Source organism: Pleuronectes platessa, chromosome 19, assembly GCF_947347685.1.
Source record: "Pleuronectes platessa chromosome 19, fPlePla1.1, whole genome shotgun sequence".
In the NCBI taxonomy this organism is placed as follows: domain Eukaryota; kingdom Metazoa; phylum Chordata; class Actinopteri; order Pleuronectiformes; family Pleuronectidae; genus Pleuronectes; species Pleuronectes platessa.
The window spans coordinates 7,816,492-7,839,101 of record NC_070644.1 but is presented as its reverse complement, the minus strand read 5'-3'; the positions used below and the strand labels follow the sequence as shown (position 1 = coordinate 7,839,101).

At 41.0% G+C, this 22,610-nt stretch overlaps 2 protein-coding genes and 1 long non-coding RNA gene across 6 annotated transcripts; 1 reads left to right on the top strand and 2 right to left on the bottom strand.

Annotated features, from left to right (window-relative positions):
• Nucleotides 1–1,220: 1,220 nt before the first annotated feature.
• ptger4b (prostaglandin E receptor 4 (subtype EP4) b) lies at nucleotides 1,221–5,255 on the top strand. The gene is made up of 2 exons (XM_053411537.1): nucleotides 1,221–2,342; nucleotides 3,589–5,255. Exons 1-2 carry the CDS (start codon nucleotides 1,575–1,577, stop codon nucleotides 4,171–4,173), a joined length of 1,353 nt encoding a protein of 450 aa, XP_053267512.1. The 5' UTR covers nucleotides 1,221–1,574; the 3' UTR covers nucleotides 4,174–5,255.
• A 182-nt stretch (nucleotides 5,256–5,437) lies between these two features.
• LOC128425050 (uncharacterized) lies at nucleotides 5,438–7,174 on the bottom strand. Its single transcript, XR_008333085.1, has 2 exons — nucleotides 6,851–7,174; nucleotides 5,438–6,760 (listed from the first exon to the last, which is right to left on the bottom strand). It is a non-coding gene; the product is annotated as an uncharacterized LOC128425050 (long non-coding RNA).
• A 1,131-nt stretch (nucleotides 7,175–8,305) lies between these two features.
• ttc33 (tetratricopeptide repeat domain 33) lies at nucleotides 8,306–22,224 on the bottom strand. Of its 4 annotated transcripts, none has more exons than XM_053411679.1 (5): nucleotides 22,088–22,224; nucleotides 21,399–21,638; nucleotides 15,921–16,002; nucleotides 12,228–12,359; nucleotides 8,306–9,378 (listed from the first exon to the last, which is right to left on the bottom strand). In XM_053411679.1, the coding sequence occupies exons 2-5, from the start codon at nucleotides 21,635–21,637 to the stop codon at nucleotides 9,004–9,006; spliced, it is 828 nt and encodes a 275-aa protein (XP_053267654.1). In that variant the 5' UTR covers nucleotide 21,638; nucleotides 22,088–22,224; the 3' UTR covers nucleotides 8,306–9,003. The 4 variants fall into 4 exon arrangements, with proteins under 4 accessions (XP_053267654.1, XP_053267655.1, XP_053267657.1 ...); XM_053411680.1 differs by having other exon boundaries at nucleotides 21,399–21,681; nucleotides 22,088–22,179; XM_053411682.1 differs by having other exon boundaries at nucleotides 22,056–22,158.
• Between the last annotated feature and the right edge of the window lie 386 nt (nucleotides 22,225–22,610).

Here is a 22,610-nt window from a genome sequence, read left to right as displayed (position 1 = left end):
CATAATAAACAAAACATCGTAAAATGTTACCAGTCAAGTGATTTTAAATTATTCCATCAAGTGATTGTAGAATGGAAGATGATATACAAATGTTTTGTTCTACTTTACACTTTAACATAATGAAGTTATTTAACTCTACTCAACTTCTTGTCTCCATAGATTGCATAACAACCTAGACAATATTATAATGATATGTTAATCTCCACGAATACTTTCACTTTTAATACATGTATATCTAGTTAATAACTTGCTTTAACTTAATAAAACTTTGAAGGTATGCTTGACTTGTTTTACCCTGGGATATTGTTCTTTTTTTTTTTTTTTTTTTTTACAGTTAATTCAATTATAAGGTTCCTAAATAAGTAGTTTCAACTTCTATTGGACTAAACCTCAGAGATAAAATATTCGGACCCTTTACTCCACCATATTCATCTGACAGCAGTCGTTGTTATACTTTTCAGATTTTGCTGACTTTTCTTTTAAGTGCATATTACTGGTCTTTGAATGAATCACTATCCCATCTCATTTTTGTTGCTGACTGGGCGGATGCATCAATGTGCTGGCAGCCTTTTACACCAGTAACAGCAGAGGTGGAGCTTTAGTTCAGTCTTTAACCATGCTTAAGAAACTCTTACTTTCTGAAAATAAGTGAAATAATCTGTGTTATTTGATGCACTGTACCGGAATGAATAAACTGAAATATAAATTAAAACAGGCTGGATTTTTCACTTTTTGAAAAAATAAAGGGATTGTACTCGATTAATGACTAAAATGACTTAAGAACAAGGAGATGGGAATATAGTATTCGAACTTAAACATGTGTTGAATGAAATATCTTTACTGCTACACACCTAGCCAGAAACAACTTTTTTATGTAGAGGAATATAAGAAACGAGAAGCTAAGAAATGCAATTAGGTTGAGTACAGTTCTGGAGTTAAAGTGGTTTGTTACTCTCATCCCTCACATTTTAAAAGAAGGTTTATTATTAAGGATTCATCAGTTGTCTATTGGAGTTGATGACCGTTATATGGCTGGTCTCTGACATGATGATGACGTTGCTGATAAATTCTGAGCTTCGACAAGGTGTGAGAAATCCAGTGATAAGGAACTGAAACTGGGACTGTGACCTCAAACACTAGCTGCTGGTGCGTGCGTGCGCGCGTGTGCGTGTGTGTTTGTGTGTGTGTGTGTGTGTGTGTGGTGCTCGGCGGCGCCAACAACTCACTGGCTGCACGATGTGCAGAGGAGGAGCTGCAGCCACAGGCCCGAGAGGAAACTTCCCTGTCAGTTGAGAGTGTGACAGCAGCGTGAGGTGCAGCTCGTGGTCTCGGAGCATCGTTTGCAAACAAATAAAAAACCCACCAGAGTAAATATCTCCCGTGGACTCTCGTCGTTTTCACCAACTTTTTTGCGGAGTTTGGGATTTCACCTCTGCGTCTGAAAGAGACACTTGGACACAATGGATGTGTTTGCAATTGGAGAACTTTGGAGATTATTGGAAAGTGTCACTGCCTCGGACGCAAGAGGAGAGTTCCGGCTCGGTGGGAGACAGTGAGAGACTTTCCCCGCAGGCATGGACAGCACGAAATTCCAGCCGCCCACCATCCCAGTGATCATGTTCATTTTCGGGGTGGTGGGGAACGTCATCGCAATCGTGGTTCTGCGGATATCCCGCAAGGAGCAAAAGGAGACGACCTTCTACACGCTCGTGTGCGGCCTGGCGGTGACGGACCTCCTGGGCACCCTGCTGGCCAGCCCGGTCACCATCGCCACCTACGTGAAGGGCAGCTGGCCCGGGGGCGAGCCGCTGTGCCAGTACTCCGGCTTCATCCTGCTCTTCTTCTTCTTGGTGCAGCTCAGCATCGTGTTCGCGATGTCAGTGGAGAGATACCTGGCGATCAACCACGCGTATTTCTACAACGAGTACGTGAACCAGAAAGTCGCCGCGCTGACTCTTCTGGCCGTTTACATCTCCAACCTGGTGTTCTGCGCGCTGCCCAGCCTGGGGCTCGGCCAGGTGAAGCTCCAGAAGCCGGGGACGTGGTGCTTCATCGACTGGCAGAACAACCAAACCACGGTGGCCGCTTTCAATCTCATGTACGCAGGTGTGAACTCGGCCATCGTGCTGGCCACCGTCATATGCAACGTGATGGTGTGCGGGGCGCTCATCCTGATGCACAAGCGGTTCATCCGCCGCACGTCCTTGGGCACGGACCAGCGGCGCATCGCGGAGTTCCGGCGCCGACGGAGTTTCGGACGACTGGCTGGAGCAGAGATCCAGATGGTGATCCTGCTCATAGCCACCTCCGCGGTGGTTCTCATCTGCTCCATACCTTTAGTCGTGAGTATTTGGACAAATGCACCAGCCACATTTTACGCATGGCTCTGTGCGTAATAGTTTGTTTTACGCACATATCTATGAGGCATAAAATGCACTAGAAGGAAAAAGGATTAAACGATATTGAACAAATAGGGATTTTAATGAATTAGATTGCTTGTCCTAACAGCCCAGAGGAAGTTTTACATCTTGAATTGAACAACAACATACACTCTGGCATGAGGCCGGTAAAAGATAGTGATATGCAAGCTGAACTTTGTGTTCCAGGTTCAGATTTTTGCGGTTAGATGACACACTTCTCGGAGGCATGAACGAGGTCGTTCACGTTCCCTCATCGTTTCAGCTGCTTACAGAAACAGCGGTAAAGTAGTTCCGAACTTGTCACAGGAGGAAGCCCCTCAGTCTGCAACCGATTATTGCATAAAGCGCTCGTGTGTTGTTTGCAAACGGTTTTCCAAAAAGACAGTTTGCGCTCTCGTCTCCATGCACAGACCTCAGTGCTCAGCGCAGAGAGGATCAGTGGAGACTTGAGATTCCGCTGCCACGCAGTGCAGAAGCACAAGCAGGAATTCTTGCATCTTTGGGACGAAGCCAGTAATAGATAGGATGAGTTCAAACCCTTGTCAGAGAGGACTGTAACTCTGCAGGATGCAATCTCAATTTTGCTCAGGCCTCATATTCACTTCCAACTAACTTTGGGGTATTTTTTGGAACACAACAATGACTTTTCAGACACAGCCTCTTTCCATTTGAAAAGGCACGTCTTCCTGTCAGATACAGAGAGGAGTGATAACAGCCAGCACATAGCGAGCCCCACTTTTAATTGACTAAGTCTTTTGTGCCTCTTGATTGGTGAAGAGATGTTTATGAGACTATGGGGGAACCCAATGGCCAAAGGCTCTGGCGTGATGAATGACAGTGAGTACTGTTGCTTTCGTTGGCCTCTCGCCCCCTCGACACTGCCACGGTTGCACAGACGTTACATTCAGCCAAATGTCTATTTAGATATGACTTCTTCATGCCAACCTTTCTGGAATATGTAAACTAAACAATTATTTTACCCTTGAACATGAAATGTAAGCAAGTTTGGGCTTGCTCACAATATTTTTCCTCTGAATTTAAAATGTTGTTCCATGTTGCTTTGTGCGACATCCAAACATTTGTGGATGCTCATTAATCTAAATTTATCTAACATTGTTTCCACCCCCCCCCCCCCCCCCCCCCCCCCGCCCTTCTTCTATACTGTCAGTTGAGGATCTTTGAGAACCAGCTGTACGGAGACCAGAAAGAGCAGCCGTCTGGACTCAATAAAGACCTGCTGGCCATCCGCATGGCCTCTGTCAACCCCATCTTAGACCCTTGGATCTACATCCTGCTCAGAAAGACAGTGGTCCTCAAGCTAATGGAGAAAATTAAGTGCCTGTTCTGCAAAATGGGCGGAAGGGGGCGAAGGGACGGCCGTCAGTTCCGCTGCACCAATGGCCCCCTCTCCTCCTCCATCATCTCCCGGGACTCGCCGTCGCTGTGTTCGCACGAGCTGCGGGAAATGGCGAGCACCTCACAGACTTTCCTGTACCAGCCTGAGGGGAACAGCGGGAGGTCCGGGTCGTCTCAACAGGGGCCACAGGCCGGCTCCAGTGCACCAGTGGTGCAGACACTGACATTACCGGACCCCCAGGAGGTTGAGGGGCCACAGAGGGAGCTTTCACCGGGTGATTTACAGGACACAGCACCGGGCGGGCCACTGAAAGAGGTGCCAGTGTGCGCCAAGGACCCGGCTCTGCACGTGACCTTCACAGACGAGACCGCAAACACACAGGAGAAATGCATATAGTGGTCAGCATTAGCTCAACAAACATTCACCACTGTAATAGGACTGTCTATGGACAGAGGACACGGACTAACAAGAGCACCGCAAAGACACGATCGGAAAGGAAAAGCCTCTGAAGACTGAATCCATCGATCTGTAGATATCTTATCTGCTAGATAAAATGACAGACGTGTAACTTACCTAAACACCCATTATCAATGTATTACTCCTCGGGCGTAGATCACCACAAACACCACATAACTCAATACACTTCAGCACAGTCTGAACAGCTATATCAACACACCCATAGAGAACAACATGACACCGTAGAGGAGCTCTTCTGTTGCACTTTTGAATTCTGAATCCACTGCGAGGGCTGTTCGTAATTTCAGTTACGTAGCATTCTGACAACCTGCACAGTGACTGTAAAGAATTAATGCTAAAATGTGATGATGTTTATTTATTCTGAGTATGAAATGATACTTTTATTGTCTTCTCTGTGAGAAGGTCCAGATAGTTTGGAGTCACTTTAAATTGGTACAAGATGGACATGTTCAAAGTTTTTTATTTTTTTTTTCTTCTTCTTTTTCTTTTCTGTAGGAACATTTGCAAAAAATTGGGTCATACTGGTTGACAGAGCAGCTCAAACATCAAAGCTCCACTCGTACCAGCCCTTGTGTTTCAAAACAAAAAGGCAGCTATACTGTGGATTTTCCACAGCTCAGATACTGGAGGACGTGTTAATATTCAATTGTTTTTTTTTTTACTTCAATCACCATTTACACTTTGAGGATTATGTCGGCGTAATCTCATTTACCCTTAATGTGACGTACAATGCCTCTCATCTAATCAGTTTATACTGCAACGTTATTGAGAACAGAAGACACCGAGCTTCCTTATTGGTTTTTCTATTTCTTCAAATGTATTCAAGGTTTCACACAAAACTGATGCTATTGTTGCCATAACATAAATATCAAAACATTTCCAGATTTCAAAGTTAAACTTATTTTTTTCTTACATCAAATTTAACATGGCATGTTAATTGTTTTCTGAACAAACCAATGTTGTACCAAACTCAAATAAATTGAAATTTAAGTTGCTAATTATTCATATAAATCAAAGAATCTCTGTCACTAACTTAATTAATTACCCTAAAAGGTTGAATATAACAGTGAAGTGTGTTTTGCAAGCTGCTGGTTTGAATGTGAATAGTGAATATGTGATGTGCTGTATGTGTTTAGAGCTGCAATGCTCAATATTTGAACATTTACAAAAGTCTTTTTGAAGCAAGCATGCAAAAATTTCATTTCTGCTTAAAAAGTCATATTTAGGAAAAGACCGAGGAATTTGAAGAAAACACTGATGCATGTTTTTTTCGCTGATTTAGACAAAAGGTTAATTGATAAATCAAGTAAATAGTTTTGATATTTATGAATAATGCAGATCATCCTTTATTAATGTGCTACATGCATTACATCTGCACCTTTCATTAGTAAATCAATGTTGAGGCCTCTACCAGCAACCGCCTCTTTGAATCTTTGCTGAAAAAGGAATATTTATACTTCGTCAATAGAGTGAAAATGATCTTTATGAATCAAAACAACTAAACATACTGGAGATTAATGTGCAAAGATTTTCATAACACTTATTAATAGTATTTACTGTTTAATTAATTTCCATGTAAAAATAGGTCTAGAGATAGCATGAATTCCAAACCTGTCCGAATACTGTTCTTGAGCCAGCATGTTCCTGTCAGTGACGTGTATCTGTACAGAAAATACAGGTCAGACTCCATTTCATTCTACAGCAGCGTTGATGGCTGAAACATTTCTGACCCAACAGCCGCTGCGGATGCCGTGTCACTGCTCACCTGCAGACAGACACTGTCTTCGGCCCTTTCCCAGGTCCCGCGTGGCCGCCGTCCAGAGCCTTCCCAGAGCAGTAAAAACTCCCTCCAATAACAATAAGCCATTAAGGAGAGCTGTGACCTCAGACTCCGAAATCTGTTAAAACTCGAGAGTCTCTCGGGAGGCAGGAAATAATGATTGACAAAACAGTGGTGATGGGATTTAAACGGAGGGCAAAAAAGAAAACCAACTCTTCCTGGAAACTTGTCCCCTCTTTCCTCACCTCCTCGCCTCCTCGCCAGAAAAACACAACAGAATATCGGACCGGCTGCTCTAGAAATTCAAACTTTTGTAGCGAGAAGCATGTGAAAACAAAAAGCTTGTGAAAACAATTGAAGGTGCCACTTATATAAACATGGCACTGAAAGCCCGTGTTGAAGCTGAGGCCTCGTGGCACAGCAACAAGGATATTATTGATATTAAATTGTCAGGATCAAGGTTAACTTTAGGGTGGAGGTGCATTGGGATAACATGTCATTTAAACACCCCCATTCTGTACCAATGTTCATGGAACCTATACTAACAGCTCAATATATTTCAGTAGATTGGCACTGAATGTGAAAAAATGAAATTTGAAAGAAAGTGAAAAGAGAAATGCGGAATTCCTGGATCCGGATCCGAAACTAAATTGAAAGCATTCTTTCTTGGGTTATGCTCCAACCCTCCACAGACTTTGATGGAAGTTGAGTCGTTTTTGCGTAATCCTGCTGACAAACAAATGCAGACGGAAAAAAAGACCCTTAGCGGAGGTAAGACTGTCAACCTCATGGTGGAGGAAACGTCAGCTGATTTACCAAAGTCTGCTTCTCATGGGGAACATCCACGTCTTCACCAGATTTCATGACCATCCATAAGTTGATGAGATAGTTGAAAGGCGTCAGTTAAAAACATTGAATGACTCCATCGAAGAATTCCGACAAGCCAGGACAGAGGACATTCCAGATGCTGTCAGACAGGGAAGGTACGAGGCTAACAATAGAAACAGAAATACAAATGTCACACAGAAGCAGCTGTAAGGTACGGATGAGTATAAACAGGCGAGGGAGTAATAATCATTTCAGTTTCCATCGATGTGATTGACTGACTAGTAGCTGGACCATCCCGATACATGTGTATTTAACCTAAATTCCCTTGGCACACCGTGATCCCACACAGAAGCCTCCCATTTATCGTATTATGCAACTTCCAAAAACAACAACCGCTCCGGCAATGATCTGGGTGTGTCACAGACAAGGGTGCGTTTATATGTAATTATGTTTTTTTTTTGTCTGATATTTGTTTTTCATTTAGAAAAATTTGTAGAGATTTGTCCTTTTTGTCTGTGACATTTAAACTTTAAAACATGAATAAATGAGCAGCGGCACTTTTTGTCAGTCGAGTCCAATTCACTTGATGACGATTACCTTTCCGAGTCACCTGCTCAACTGCCACAAGAAGACTCAGCTGAAAGAAAACCAAACCACTGCTGATCTGCTGTGTTTTCCTCAAGTTCCGATCACCATCAATAAATAAAGTTGAAAAAGGCTTTTTAATAAGCATGACCATTCTTGGATTGAAATAAATAATTGGTTGGCGTTCCTGTCTGTTGTTGAACAACCCTTGCTCAAATTAACACGAGAAATATCCAGTTCCAGTTTTTGGACCCGTGTCATCTCGGGACTTATAATGACCCTTTGATAGAAACCAACAGTGACATAAGGGGGCGAGCGGATGATGCAGCAAAGGACTCAAACCCAGGACGCTGCAGTGTGATCTCTCCAGCTGAGTTACTAGGACATCCAGTTCTCGTCGTTCCAAAGACACAACAACTACGCCTTCAGTTGAATTTGGCTGTTAATTGCATAGTTGTGCAACGTGGATAACACATGCATCTACTTGATATCATGCATGTATTTGTTTTTGGCTTCAAGCGCTGCATTTGGTAATTAGATTTCCTCTGATGTGCGACAAGGAATGTCGCAGTGACTTTCCTTTTCCCTTGAATGCTGCCATTGGGAAAGTCTTGTTTGCCATCTACACGGTTCCAGGGAGGATATTGGATGTACTGTCATGAAATCTTCTGCAGACACAGATTGTCTTCTTTGATCCTCCGACTTTTCCTCCGGCGCCAGGAAACAGTTTGCGTTTACACGACTACCCATCCCTTACATACAGTTGTGGTTTTGTGGGGTTCAACTTCGGAAAACCTTCAAAAAACATTCTATATTAACAATACCGACTCAAAGAAAGACGCATGAAAAAAGGCCAAATATGACACGTTTGATTATTTATTCACTCGCTGACAATTTGTTGAGCAAGTTCTGGATGCCACACCCTGTTTCACAAACAGTTACACACACTTGATGCACAAAAGATGCAGCTTGTTTGAAAGAGGCCATCATCCAGAGATTTTCGGAATTTTCTATTTTCAACAGTCAAATGAGTCGGCTGCCAATTTCAACCAAGCGCTCTTTGAAATCCTGCTTTTATTTTCTGAAAAAGCAACAGAGACATCCGATATTTTCTGCATCGTAAAGTAGATTCTAAAGTAACCACAGGGAACATTAGCAGCTATTGTGCTACTAGGGAGAAACACTGTTTATTTTATAATAAATTGAGAAGAAACAGATGTTCAAGTCTGTGTCAAGATGCATCTTTGTGAGGCATGGCCTGTTGTTAAGTGATGGATGGATGCTAAAAATATCTTTAATCTTTGTGTAGGCATGTCAACACTTGTCATGCATATTGAACCCAAACAACGTGGAAAATGTAAAACAGGACAGCACAGTTGTCAATTAATTATTGCATCACCCTCTCACCAGAATTTGTGAGTTCTCATGTTGCCTTTTTTTGTGTTACAGCCTCACACACCCACAGCAGTTTAAGGAATAATCAAATTCAGTGCTAAAATAAAAATAAAATGAAAAGAAAACCTTGAACCAGGACACTGGATTCCCACCGGATCAGATTAAAGTCCTCTTGCTTTGATAAACTGTTCGTTCGACGGCGTGGCCGCGTCCTCTGATGCCCCTTCTCCAGTGACTACGTTTTTAACATTCCCCTCAGAGTCCACCACCACCGCGGTCTTCTTCATCTCCTCGTAGCGCGTCTGCCGCTCGGCAACGGCCACGCAGGCGGCCACCACCTCATCGGACTCAAAATCATAGTCCTGCTGGAGCTCGGGGGCATTGAGGATCTGATTTTTGGTCTCCTCCTCTCGCCGCATCTTTTCCTCGGTCGCGACGTTTTGCTTTTGCAGTCTCCAGGCCCACGCCAGGTCTTCTTGCCACAAGGTGCTCTCCGAGGGGCACAGGTGGATCGCAACCTGGAAAGACCTCACCGCCTGCAGGGACAGTGCCGCAATCAGCAAAGGGATTCAAACATGAGACGAGATGGGGGAGGGGGTGAAAAACGGCAGCGGTTAATCTGTCAGCAAAGAGAAGTTTATTGTCTCCCACAAATTGAATAGTTAGAGCTCCTTCAGGCCCGTTTGCGGGTTCATCGTAACTCTCACAGATTGAACCGTAAAGCCACCGGCATTGGTGCAGCTGAATAAGCAGGTGGCCTGTTTCATCGCGGTGTCAACAAGCGAGGCCATAATCTTCCTCGTGCAGTTTTGGAGGCGGATTTATCGCGTCATTAAGGAGTCGTCAATATTTCTGCGCTGACTTTGCCCTTTGAAATCAAATTGAAATTGATGATTATCTCATTGAACAGAAATAAAAATGGTTTGCCAGTATTTAAGGGACCTGATATCAACCTTACGCTGTGGCGATTCTCTGGAGATAAATTCACTCTTGCACCAGTTCTGACGAGCTCATGGGCCAGTTCTGACAGGTGTCTGAAACCAGTCGAGCAGTTTCAAAAACCGACGAGCTGAAAAATTGATTTGTTACGTGCGGTTTGTGTAAAATGGTATTGAAGCCAATAGAGTAAACTTGGCTCCATCGTCATTAGAGTGGGTTCAAATTCTATAATTCTATATTCAGTACGTCAGAGCTCAAAGTGATTAATCATTCACTCAGAATGAAGTGAGTAAATGACCTGCTTTACTCGTCGATATTGTCTAATAACCTGTCCAGGTTTGATTTAATACTTTGAGGACAGTGTGTCCCTGGCCCTTTCTTGTATTTATGACACTTAGATTCTGAAACTGATCTTTTCGATTTTAACGAGATTTTTAAAAGGCCTGGATGAACTTTTTTTTTTCTTTTCTTCCTTGTTTTGTTTGGCAAGATTGGGTTGTAATCTCTTCAGAAAAACCTTAAAGGTTCAGTGTGAAGTGTTTAGTGAAATCAAGTGGTGATGTTGCATGTTGCAACTGAACGCCCCTCACCTCACCCTCCCCTTCCAAACAGGAAAGACAACCTGTGGTAGGCAAAACAGGGCGGCCTTCGTAGAGAGGACCCGCTCCCGATGTAAATATAAAGTATTTAAATATAAAAGGCCAATTCTAGGGTAAAGAAAGCAACAACTTTTACAGCTGGTATTATATTATATATATTATATACCTCAAGGGTGAAATGGTGAAAATAAGTTAATTGCTACAAATGAGGAGATATATCTTGCTGATAAGAGGTCCGCTTTTCAGTTGCACTTTTCCTCAGTGACACAATGAGCCAAACCTGTTATGAAAATCCAGTCCAGTGACAGCTCTAGAACAAAGTCATGGCTAGGAGGCGTGACCGAGCCACCAAACTCCACAATGGCATCAACGATCTTTTCTGTCTTGGCTCTAAACAATGGTTTCTAACAAAACAGGGACATGTCACTACACAGCCAAAATATCCTCTTCAATTAACAATTTGTTCTATTTTCTATTCTATTTACTTTCTTTAGAAATAGGAACAAAATGGCATTAGCCTGCTGCTTTCGCAACAGACTTCACCACCTAAAGGGAGTCTCACTTTAGGCTATATTGCTTACAACTTCATGTCCCCACCTGCGACATATATAACCTGCACAGTCAAGTTAAACTGAAAAAAAGGTCTTTGACACATGAAACGTTATTGATCTTTGACAAATGAAAGTGTCTGTTCCCAAAGCAACACCATCAAGTTATATCTTGAACAGACCCGAGTGTTATCGAGGGTTTATTTTCGAAAGTACGTGATCCTTCAAAGGACAAAGTGCCGCTGCGGGCTGATAACTTCAGGGAAGAAAAATGCTGTAACGTTAATGAGAAGAAGCTAGATGGGAACACAGCTGTCAATGTCAGTATCCAATATTGTTCTCACAGAGAGAGAGAGGTGACAAAAAAAACAAATCAGAAGCTACCACTTTGTTTTCTTTGGGTATTTTCCAGTTTCTCCGAACGAGCTGACAGGAGTGTAATTTTTAAAAGAAGACACTTAAAAAGAGAACATGAGGAATCACAATTGCGATAACAGGCGCTACTAAAACATGTTGATGCACACACAACTCTGAAACTGGACTGAACAAGCCTGGCTAAAAATAGATGTCCCCCCCCCCCCCCCTCTTCTCAATGGCTTCATTACACAAGGAGGTGTGTCTATATTTGGGTTAGTTTTAGGCTTAAGTAACTTTCAACACTTCCTATTGTCCTTGGTGCTGTAGGACAGGTCTATCGCTCCAGGACATGTAGCAGCGACACCCGGTGCCATGAGATGAAAGCTTTCCTCAGTTCAGTCTTGCTCGCTTGGCTCCGAATGTGCGAACAGTGGGACTGGGATCCAAAGTGTTTCGTACAAAACCCACACGTCCCGGCATGTTCTGGGGCAATTTAAGCAATTGTCCCAGCCCCAGGCACCTGGGTGTGCTTTAGAAAAGGCACTTCATCTCACAGGCAGGGAGATTGCATGGAAGTATACAGACTGACATATCTTAACGGCTTCTCAAAAACAAAGACACAACTGATTTATAGAAAGCTACAAAAACAGGTGGTTCATTGCAGAATCAAACACCTGAGTGGGAACATTCCATTGAAGGACATTAATGACGGATTGAGCAAGACCCCATCAATCATTAGCAACATGACAGGTTGAATGTTGGTACAGCCGATATGTGCCAGCCTAACTTTTGATGTGTTAGCTTAAGCAAAGTGGCGCCTTTTTGACTACAGCCTAACATTGTACTTTACTACGGTGAAAACAGCCTCAGCCCTCCATACAGCTGGGGACATGATTTGAACCCGATATCTGAGGATCAATGTGTTCGGTGAGCTTTACTCACCAGGTCCACCTCACCCAGGTTGAGCTGGGCACGGCCCAGGGTCTGCCAGCCCTCCCACCACAGTGGGCGGAACTTGACGGCCATCTCTGCAGCCTTCACTGCTGGGAACACTTCCTGCAGAGTGGTCAGTACCTGTGGAGACACAAACATGGATACAGACTCTATGGTGAGCTGTGGTGAGCATGGAGCAACGTTACCAAAGCAACAATGTGATCCGCTTTGTTAAAACTGTCCTTGCAAAATAAAGAACACAATTATATTACATAACTACTATTCTTCGACTGGAGTCCTAATGTTTAAACTTCTACATAACTGCTGTGTAAATACTGAATCATTATTCATTGGAAGAATTGGTCCGTTACAGTTGCTCAACAGAAGGTTATAAAAAAAGAGGAAGTAAAACCCTACAGAATCAGTCTGCAACTGACCTTAGACCTCCCTTCAATGGAAGAATACAAGACATTTATACTTGCCAAAGCATAAAAAACAAATATACACCCAACCATCTACATACGAGTGTACAGTGCATCTCACTGACAGAAGGTATGTACAAAAGCCTATGACCAAGAACTACAGCTCTTGAACCGGATATAAAAAATAATCCAGGATGCATTAGAAATGGTAAAAACTACTAAATAAAACAGGAGCAGGTAAGTTTATATATATTATAATAATATATTTCTTTAAAAACAGGGCAAATTTAATACCTCTTTTGACATTGAATGATGGAAGAATAACAAATATGGAAATGTGTGTTAATTGAAACCCTGAACAAGACATTTGATATTAATCCTGAATTGTACAAAGACAAATTGTTGACTCAGAAATTATGACTTCTTTAATCTATAATGTAATTAGCTTGGTTGCATCCCTGCAGGCTGACTGAGTCATTGCAAAGTCATGATCACAAGATGACTCTGTTATTTAATTGTTCATTGATCTATGCTCACATTTAAAAGCATCATACTTTACCTTTTCACCCTTATGAATAATCTTTTTATTCGGATGCTATAATTTGTAGAGGTAATTTTGCTTTGCTGATATTTTTAGACTGTTATTGTTGATTACCTGCATCGCCAGACTTTTGCTTTTTATTGTCCAGTACAGTGCAGAAATTTGCCTGAGGCTGTGGCTGTCATATAAGTGCCTGGAAAACTCTGTAATGCAGCCAGAAGATTATAAATGTGTTAGGTTCAAGTTTTTGTAAAGGTAGCATACTTTGCCGGAGAAGCTCTCTGCTGGAGGGAAAGTCTATTACATTTATAATCAGAGAAACCTGGAAACTTTGGACCAAAGAAACCACATAAATAAAGGGAATGTGACCAGTGCCAACCCCCAAAACACTTCGACAAGAAATCAAGATTCAAACAATCTACAGCACAGTCTGATAAAATTAAGTTCACAGGGGTAAGCTGCACCCAAACCGGTTCTGAGATCTTGTTCAAAGCTATAGCGTTGTTTAAATACCTCTGCATGTCCAGTAATTAGCATCTATTAGAGCAAAGGTCTCTGCCTCAACACTCAAAAGCAAAACTCCATAAGATTGAAAGCTATTGATATACATGAAAGATAAAACCTCTATCTTTTTCTTCTCTTCGAAGGGAGATAACAATTATCAGTAAAGCCCAGATAAGTTTAACCTCCAGGACTGATTTGACCTCTGGACTTTACGACTAAATCTGCAACATTTGAATGACCAACAGAATCCCTTCTCACTCTCAGGGAGAGCTCCTTCATGTTGACATCTTTCACATAGGCAGACGGATGTGGTGACAGTTTCACAAATGGGGGCCGATTTCCTCCAGAGCTCACTCCAGTCTGCTGCGACTGACAAACAGACGGACAAAAGCTGATTGACTTATATTGGTGGGAAAGTGATGAGGGGGAAGTGAACGGCCAGCGTCAGCGTGACCACCCTCGTCATCGGGGGAAGTGATGGGAAAACGATGAGGTCAAGCCTATTTTCGGCCTAATTATAGAGAATAGCGTCAAGACTGATAATGGACGCTAATAGCTTAGATGTGTTGTAGTCACAGCTGAAACTTAGTAAAAACAGATGTGTATGTCATATTTCAATTTAGGCATGGAGCTAAAAAAAATAAAAAACGTTTGTGGTGGTGTTCTCCAGGCCTGGTCCTCTAATGATTTCTTTCTCAAATATCCTACACTGGATACTATTATATTAGGCATACAATACTCATCATGTGATGTAAATGATGATGGCTACAAGCAGCTATGTTATTGTGTTAGTTGTAGTAAACGGATAAAGAAGTAATGGAGCTGTTCTTCTCAGTAACTTGTCTGGCTTCTCCGCTCTTCCCACAGATATATAGGGACTGTTTTCTCAAACATGTCTACTGCATGGTAGAAGACAAGGAGAAGTCGCAGCCGAGGAACAATGAGACAAACGGAATCGATCAACTCGCAGTGAAAGGACCAAAGGGAAAAGAAAAAGAATATTGAGCTAAATCTCTAGAACATTAAATCTGTTGGAAACATGCTGCAGACGTTCCGCTGTGTCCTCTCAATGCTGATACCACTTATCTGACTTAAAAGCATACCAACATGAAAGAGGGACTATATATGTGGCCATGATGTCTGATAAATAATCGCATACACACAGTAGTGATATATACACAGAACTGGAGGCTGTTATATTCTTGGTATATCCTGAACACAACCCCCCCCATTCAGATATACAGTATTTCTCCGGCCAGATGTAAAGCAACTTCCCCGAACTCTGGAGGCAGCTGTTGGACTGCATCAGGTTTTAGACACACTTGCATTGTACCAAAAAACACAGTGTTATATCAGCCATGAGGTCATAGTCCATTTGAACCACCTTATCTAAAGAATGGCCGCTTAAAGTATAGGTTTACATTTTTACGTATTTCTTTAACCCTTTGGAATCTGAGGATATTATACAAACACTGACATCACTTTTTTCTTTAAAGTTGGAATGATTTGTTGACCTAGAGCTATTGTTTTAATAATCGATTCATTGTACATTTTCAGGCAAGTATTGTGAAATAAAAACAAATATTTGAAGATTTTAACTTGTCATATATTACACTAACATTTATTTTAGGGTGTTTTGGGGTTTATGTTGAGTAAAACATGACGCCTGACAACATTCTTTGGCTATTTCTTCCAAAAGAAGAATAATGAAAAACAGATGAAAGTGCTTAAGTGGGGCTATCAGACAGTATATTCTTCATGACCATAAAAATACACCATTAAAACAGACAAACTAAAATATTGACCTATCCGCCAAAGGTAGGGTTGGTGATTTGTTTCTGAAACAGTCTTTATTGTACCTGTTGAAATCCTCTTCACGTCCCGATAGCCATCAAGAGTTGTCATAAAATAAATAAAGAGAATAAAAAGCAGATGGCCCTCACACGACTGTAATAAACACAACACCATTGGCTGGTGTACATGTCAGTAAACGACCTGCGTTCACCCTTCAGACAGAGAGACATACACAGCCGAAGTATAGACTTTCCCAGAAGTTTTAAGTGCGTAGGTTTGACCAGAGGGCTGATAGGGGATTGTGGGATGTATCACTGATTGGAGTCTGCTTGGTAGTTTCTCAAGAATTACCAACCCTAGCTTTAAACCACAAGAATAGTAGAAATGATACAACTGGTGTGAAAGCTTGAGTAAACAATAAAATATAGATGTATATTATACCTGAGACTTCATCTCATACAATAGTGGGTTGTCTGGGGTCAGCTGAATGGCCTCGTCCCACTTCTTAATGGCCTCCCAGTGCCTGAAGAAAATACACAGGGTTAAAAAAACAACAACACATAATTCCAATCCGCCTCAGATGACAGAGGGACTGATTAAAAAAAAAGAAAAAAAATTATCTGGCCGCTCCAGATACACTGGAAAAGACATGAAATGAAATGCACTTCTAAAAAGCTAGACACATGAATTATATTTAGTACATAATTGTTTGTTGGCTACAGATTAAGTTACCCGGAGCAATCAACACCCTACACAGGGAAGCAGGGCACCCACTTATATTGTCTCCACCCTGAGATTTGATGTAACCCTACATGGCCCAAAATGTTTGCTCAGTGTATAACATGAAGATGTTTTCCGTGTTTATTTTGTTGTTGCTTATTAAAGAGACATCTCTCCTACCACTGGAAAGCCGTCCTGATGAGGTTTTTCCATTCTTACATACGACTTCTCAAAAGCAGAGGCTACTAGACTTTTATGTAACATATCTGAGTCATATGTTGTTTTATTCTTATTTACTCTTTATTTAGTCGGACAGTCTCACTGTGATTAAAATCTAGTTTTCCGAGAGAGACCTGGTAACGCAAATCAAATCGCAACAACACAATCAACAAAACAAAGACAGAACAAAAACACGACGCAAGCAACTAAGAAACAAGGAATTAAAAAAAAACAGTTAGTTTGAGGACATGTTACAGTTCATTTCATTAAGATGGTGAATTGTAGCCGAAAGCATATCTGCCAACATGCGTGCGCACAGGGGTATCTGAGGCAAAGTGGCTGCTGGATCAAATTCTGTTGATATTAGATTTAACTGGGAGAAAAGACGTGAGGTAGTTTGGAACCTTCAACAGTAGTTTTATAAATGAATAACTTGGGATGACAAGAGTGAAGGCAGGTCCAACCCACTGTGTGACACAGAGAAGAATGAAGATTACGGAATTTGTCATTTATAATAAAGCATAAGGGTTTAACTGCTGGCATACCTATGGCAACAAGAATATGTTAATTTCTGAATTTGACTGTTTTACAATGGGAAGAAGTTACATTTTTAATTTTGGAATTAATTGTTGAGCCTTGAACTATACAGACATAGGTGTTTCTGTAATGATTAAGTGAAACCACTGGTCTGTAGCTTTATCCGGACGAGTTGTTCTCAAACCTGTTTCTGGCATAGGCTTCTTCAGAGGTCGCAAAATGCTTTAAACCCCTGACCCCACAATTATGTATCAATCATTAACAATAATATGGGAAGTAATTAGTGAAAAGATTAAAATGCAGTTGTAGTGAGGTAAAGGTCCACACGACCGCATCAGCCAACCTTTTTTGTTTAATTTTTTCATACATAAATCATATCACTGCAACTTGGTGCCACGCTACATTTCTTTCCCTGGTCCTCCATTGACTAAAATGAAGATTTCCCCCCCCAAAAAACAAATTATTTTCTCTACTGGCTTGTTACAAAGAGAAGAAAGAGTTAAGTTGCAAATGTACTCAACAACACCTCTCCAGCTGAGTGGTAGATTGGCAACACAGGCCACTACAAGTTAAATAAGCCCACGCAGGTAAACTGAAGTTAACATCATCAATCTGTCGTGTCTTAAGCGTCACTGCAGCCACACTCAAAGCAGACGTCACCAACGAATGTCCGCTAATCCGCTCCGCATCGACTCGTTTACCTGGTTTTAACATTCTTTATGCTTCTCACAAATAGATCCTCCCCCGTTTAACACAGTGAATAGACTCGTGAGTCTGTTCATGCACTCTCCAACAGGCCCTCCTCCTCAAGTCAATATTAACTCAACAGTCACTAGGTCCTGATCAAGACAAAGATTCAGAGAAGATTATGAGGTGAAATCCTACATCTTTTATAGCCTGGTGGAGGAGGAGGAGCTACCTAAAAAATCTAAAGTAATTAAAACCAAACAACGAGAGCATAAGCAGAGACTAGTTACAAAATTCAGATGATAGATGATGAGCACCCGGATCAAGCGTGAGAAAAAGACAAAACATATAGTTCTGCTATTTAACAATCAGAGAGTGGGGAAATGGAACTGTGGTGAGGACATCTTAAGAACAGATGAGGTAAATGACGCTGCCAAATAATATGAGGAAATTAGGTAATAAGAAATACACCACATGAAGCCTGGAAGATAAAAATGGCCCCACTACAGTTAAAACAACCCTGTACATAAGTCAGCAGCCAGGACAGAGACTGGAGGAGACAAATCAAGGACATTTCAATAAAAGAATACCATTCAATATATTTGCAAGATGTTAGCGAAAAATTGTGTTGAGTTTGAGGACAGAGTAAATAAATAAGAAACTAACTGGGATATCTGAGGGACATTTCTGTCTTTAAAAAAGTAATATTGGGACATTATCACCACGTCACACAGTGCTGTCTAAAAGAAGGAGACATGCCAAACACATGGTTTCACAAACCAAGTGTAACAACATTAAACCAATACAGTGAAAAAGCTAATCTAAACCACGAATCTTAAAATGCTGAACATTTGAAATGCACTATTAATGCCAGATTTCATCTTGCAAGCTTCATTTTTGTCCCAAAAAACCAGACTCAGCATGGCAGCTGGAAGCCGGACAAATCAGTAAAATATGTGCAGTATGTGGATGATGTGACTTGTTGCCTAACAAAACCTCCCACACCTCCCCAAAACTAGCCATTCAAGATATAAAGTCAAGCGCAACTCAACAAGTGTATAACCTATTTTCCACCTCTTTTTTTTTTTTTTATTAAATAGGATGATAATAATTGCAAAACAATTATCATGTTTTTTTGCTTTTCATAAAAGCGCTCATGCTGACGTCTGATTGAACTGTCAATCCTCTTTTGCGCTTCCTACAAACGCCTGTTAGACCTTGCCAGAGTCTTTGTGAGGCTTTATTGCAACTGTGCACAAGTCTAAAGGCTCTTTCAGTTTTCAACTCTCATTTCAAAAGCAGGCAACAAGTAACTTTATTAACTATAGTTATATATTACAAGTGAAGATTCACTCCACATTTAATAATGCATTTTGTTTTTGGTTTCCCTTATTTAAAACTACACAGACAGACAATGGATATGTCTGATTTGCATTTCTTTAAAAAAGTTGATGAATTAAAGTGTGTTATGGCATTATGTCTTAGAAAGACTCATAAAGGCTAATAAATCAGTTGGGGTCTGAAAGTAAGGCTATAAATTCAAACAGCCACATCCTGTTAAACATTGTCCAACGATGGTAAGACATTATTTAATGAGGGAGTATAGGAAACTGTAACTGGCAAAACTTGTGACCCTGATTAATTCCAAGAAAACCATATTGGTTGACCTTCAAATACAGAAAGTCACACAGAACGCATCTGCAAACATTTTGACTCAGGCGAACCTAGTTTACCAACAGGTTCTACATGAGCTCTTCAGTTACCTCAGAAACATTTAACGTTGATAATGACACACTGACATCAGAGGTCAATGTGGTTAGAGGAGAAAAAAAAACTCCTGGCTGACATCCCCTGCCAGACACCATCTCAACCCTCTGAACAGCCATTATGGAGCAGCAAGACATCATTTCCCCCTGCAAGATTCACTTTCTCCTCACAAACACAATTACAGGCAGTAACTGAGGCCAATGGCTTTACATCTTCTGGACTAAGGGGTTTACACAAAGTGATTGTTGTTTGGCTGAAAGGGTCAATTTTCATGGAGGAAATATCAGGTAACATACTCTCCTGACGGATGTCTGTTCTGTTTTCTAACAATGGTGCCTATAACAATATACAAACGTCACGCATGAGCAAGCATGCCACATGTGTTTTAATTCAAAAGCAGAAAAATATCAGATAAAATCGGAGTATTGGTGACCATTAACCAGGATAACATAAACTCTCCAAGCGTTTACTTTAAGTGCTAGAATAGACTGTAGGAGTAAGGCTCACTTCAATTAAAAATGTCCTTTCAAAAGTTTCTGTTTGAAAAGCTTTTATTAAATTGCTCCATGTGTTGTTAATGTTATGGTAAATACAGATTGACAAGCCTGAAGAGCAGCTTCTCCCATGACCAAAGTATAAAATGTGTTTTTTTTGTTTTTTATTAACTGATCTCATCCTGAGAAGGATAAAAGCTTTTTGGCTTTTGAAATGGAAATCTATACAAGGCCATGTGATTACAGACTTTCAGAGAAATTAAATCAACTAGAGAGAAATGGAGGGAAAACCTCAAGGTTGGATTGCTCTAAGTCGACTGTGTCGTTGAAATATAGGAATTCTTGAGTGTTTATTTTCACGACAATGTCAGAAGTATTCTGTTAGTTGTGTTAGACATACATGTGTGCTCTGTACAATGGCGCCCTCCTCAGGAGAACTTATAACAGCTCTTCTCCTTATTGGCGCAGTTGAGCTCCTTATTACTTCTGTGTAGATATATTCATCTTTGGAAAGTATTTCAGATCCTGACTCGGCTATCCCATCCAGCAACACACCAGATATTAAAACCCTCAGAATCACACAATAAATTAAGATCAAAGTTGTAATCCTGCTTGCTATAAAACTGAAATTGAGTATGGAAGCAGTCAAGCTTGTAAAGCTTATTTCTGAAGCACTGGTCGTTTTTGTTTAAGTGACAGCTGAGCAAATATCCAATGTCTGAGATTTAAAATTACGCTTTGAGGCTTTCTAATAATTAAGAATAAATGGTCTCTCATAAAAAATGTCTCTCTGTCCATTACTGACACAATAATAATTTGTTCTGTTTATATCTGCAAGCAATTTAACAACAAAGCTACATAACTCACCCTGTAAGTGAAGATGTTATGATTGTATACATTTATTTTTAAAGCTGCCGTTGGCATGATGTGCACACAGTATTGACACTGACAGTTCTGGTTTTTCCTGAAGGATTATTAATTGTTGATGCCCTAATAAGTGTGTGTACTGAGCAGGTGTTATAATGTACTTTATTTATTTAGCATATTTAAATCAAATTTGGTTGACAAATTAAAGGTATAATAAGAAAACAGCAGTACCCATTATATCATAATACTTAGGATAATAAAATGAAATCTGCTGGGCTAATAATTTTCTCAACTGGAAAAGAAGGCCAAAGAGAAGAGATGTGTCTTTAACAATGATTTGAAGTGAGAGGGGGGCAGATGTAACATGGAGAGGTCAGATGTTGCAAAGGCTCGATCGCCTCTGTACATATAGTTTTAGGCAGATCTAGGAGCAGCAGACCTCAACTCTCTAGCTGGAGTGTGAACATCAAGTAATTCAGCTAGGTTAGGCGGTGCCAGTCCATTAAGAGATTTAAAAGTTAACAACATATTGTGAAAAAAAGTGAAATACTGACACTGTGTTTGTATGAAAAGTGCTGTGTAAATAAAGTCTGTCTGCTGGATTGATTGTCAGATCACCACCCCTCACCTGCCCTCCTCAGCCAGCAGTGCTCCCTCATCCTTCAGCCTCTTGCTCTTTGCAGAACAGTCCTCCAGCAGGATCTCCCGCCGTCGTTTGATGGCTTGGAGCCAGTCCACCTCCTCGTCCTCCTCTTCATCATGACCTGGTCTCTTATTCTCAGCCTTCTCCGCCTCGGCCACAAACTGTTGCACCACAGTCTTTGACACCTTCTCACCGACTTTCCTCTTCCAGCCAAATGAAGCCATCCTGCGGGGATGAGTGTGGGGTCACATGCTGTCAATTCTTCCTCCTAAAATAACAATATATAGTGACGAGTGTCGTGGTGATAGACTTTTATTTTTAATTTTTTAAACAGAAAACTAGCTTAATGCTAGCATCGTTTTTATCAGATTTTCATGTTACTAGTGGAGTGGACGGGAACGTTTTAGCACGTATGTTTAATTAGGTAAATATCTTTTAAAGTAAATGACATATTGATAATTATCCAACAGCTACAACTTTAAGACAATTAGTAAACATAAACAAACTCAATCACATCAATACTACCTAGCTAGCAGTGGTAATTTAGCTAGCTAACACGTACATATTATTTTAACACTCCCCTGTCTTTGCGCACACACAATGTCCTTGACTTAATTGTTACATTACAGTTTGTCATATTACTATTTAAAGACAGCAGGGGACGGTATACGCACAGATTCCTGTAGCTGAACAAGACTCAAACAGGCTAACGGAAGCTAACAGTTAGACATATTTGTTGACCCTTCACGCTGCGTTCAGGACAAACGCTTAAATCGTAATTTTGGGAAACCAGGTCGGGGAGGAATTTTCCCCCTTTTGACAACAAAGATATCTCCCTAAAGATGAAAAGTTATGGAGTCGTTGCAACAACCTGTGGCTCGTTTCATACAAACTACACGTACACTGGTTGTTTGTAGCTTATATTTTATTTAGTGGGCCCTCCCAAGTCGGAATAGCAGGTGGTTTTCTTACCATTTTTTCCCGACAGGACATGAATGCAACGTAACCCGGAAACTGTGGAGATGTTTACACGATCTCTTAAAGGAGTACGACCCCTTTTTGAAGTTCAGAGTTTAGTTCAATCACCTAAAAATCTGTATTTATTTTTCTTTTCTGGGATATCCATCCATCCTTCCATCACATTAATATCATTTAACACAGACATACACCAGTTTTGCCCCACAATGATAATAACAC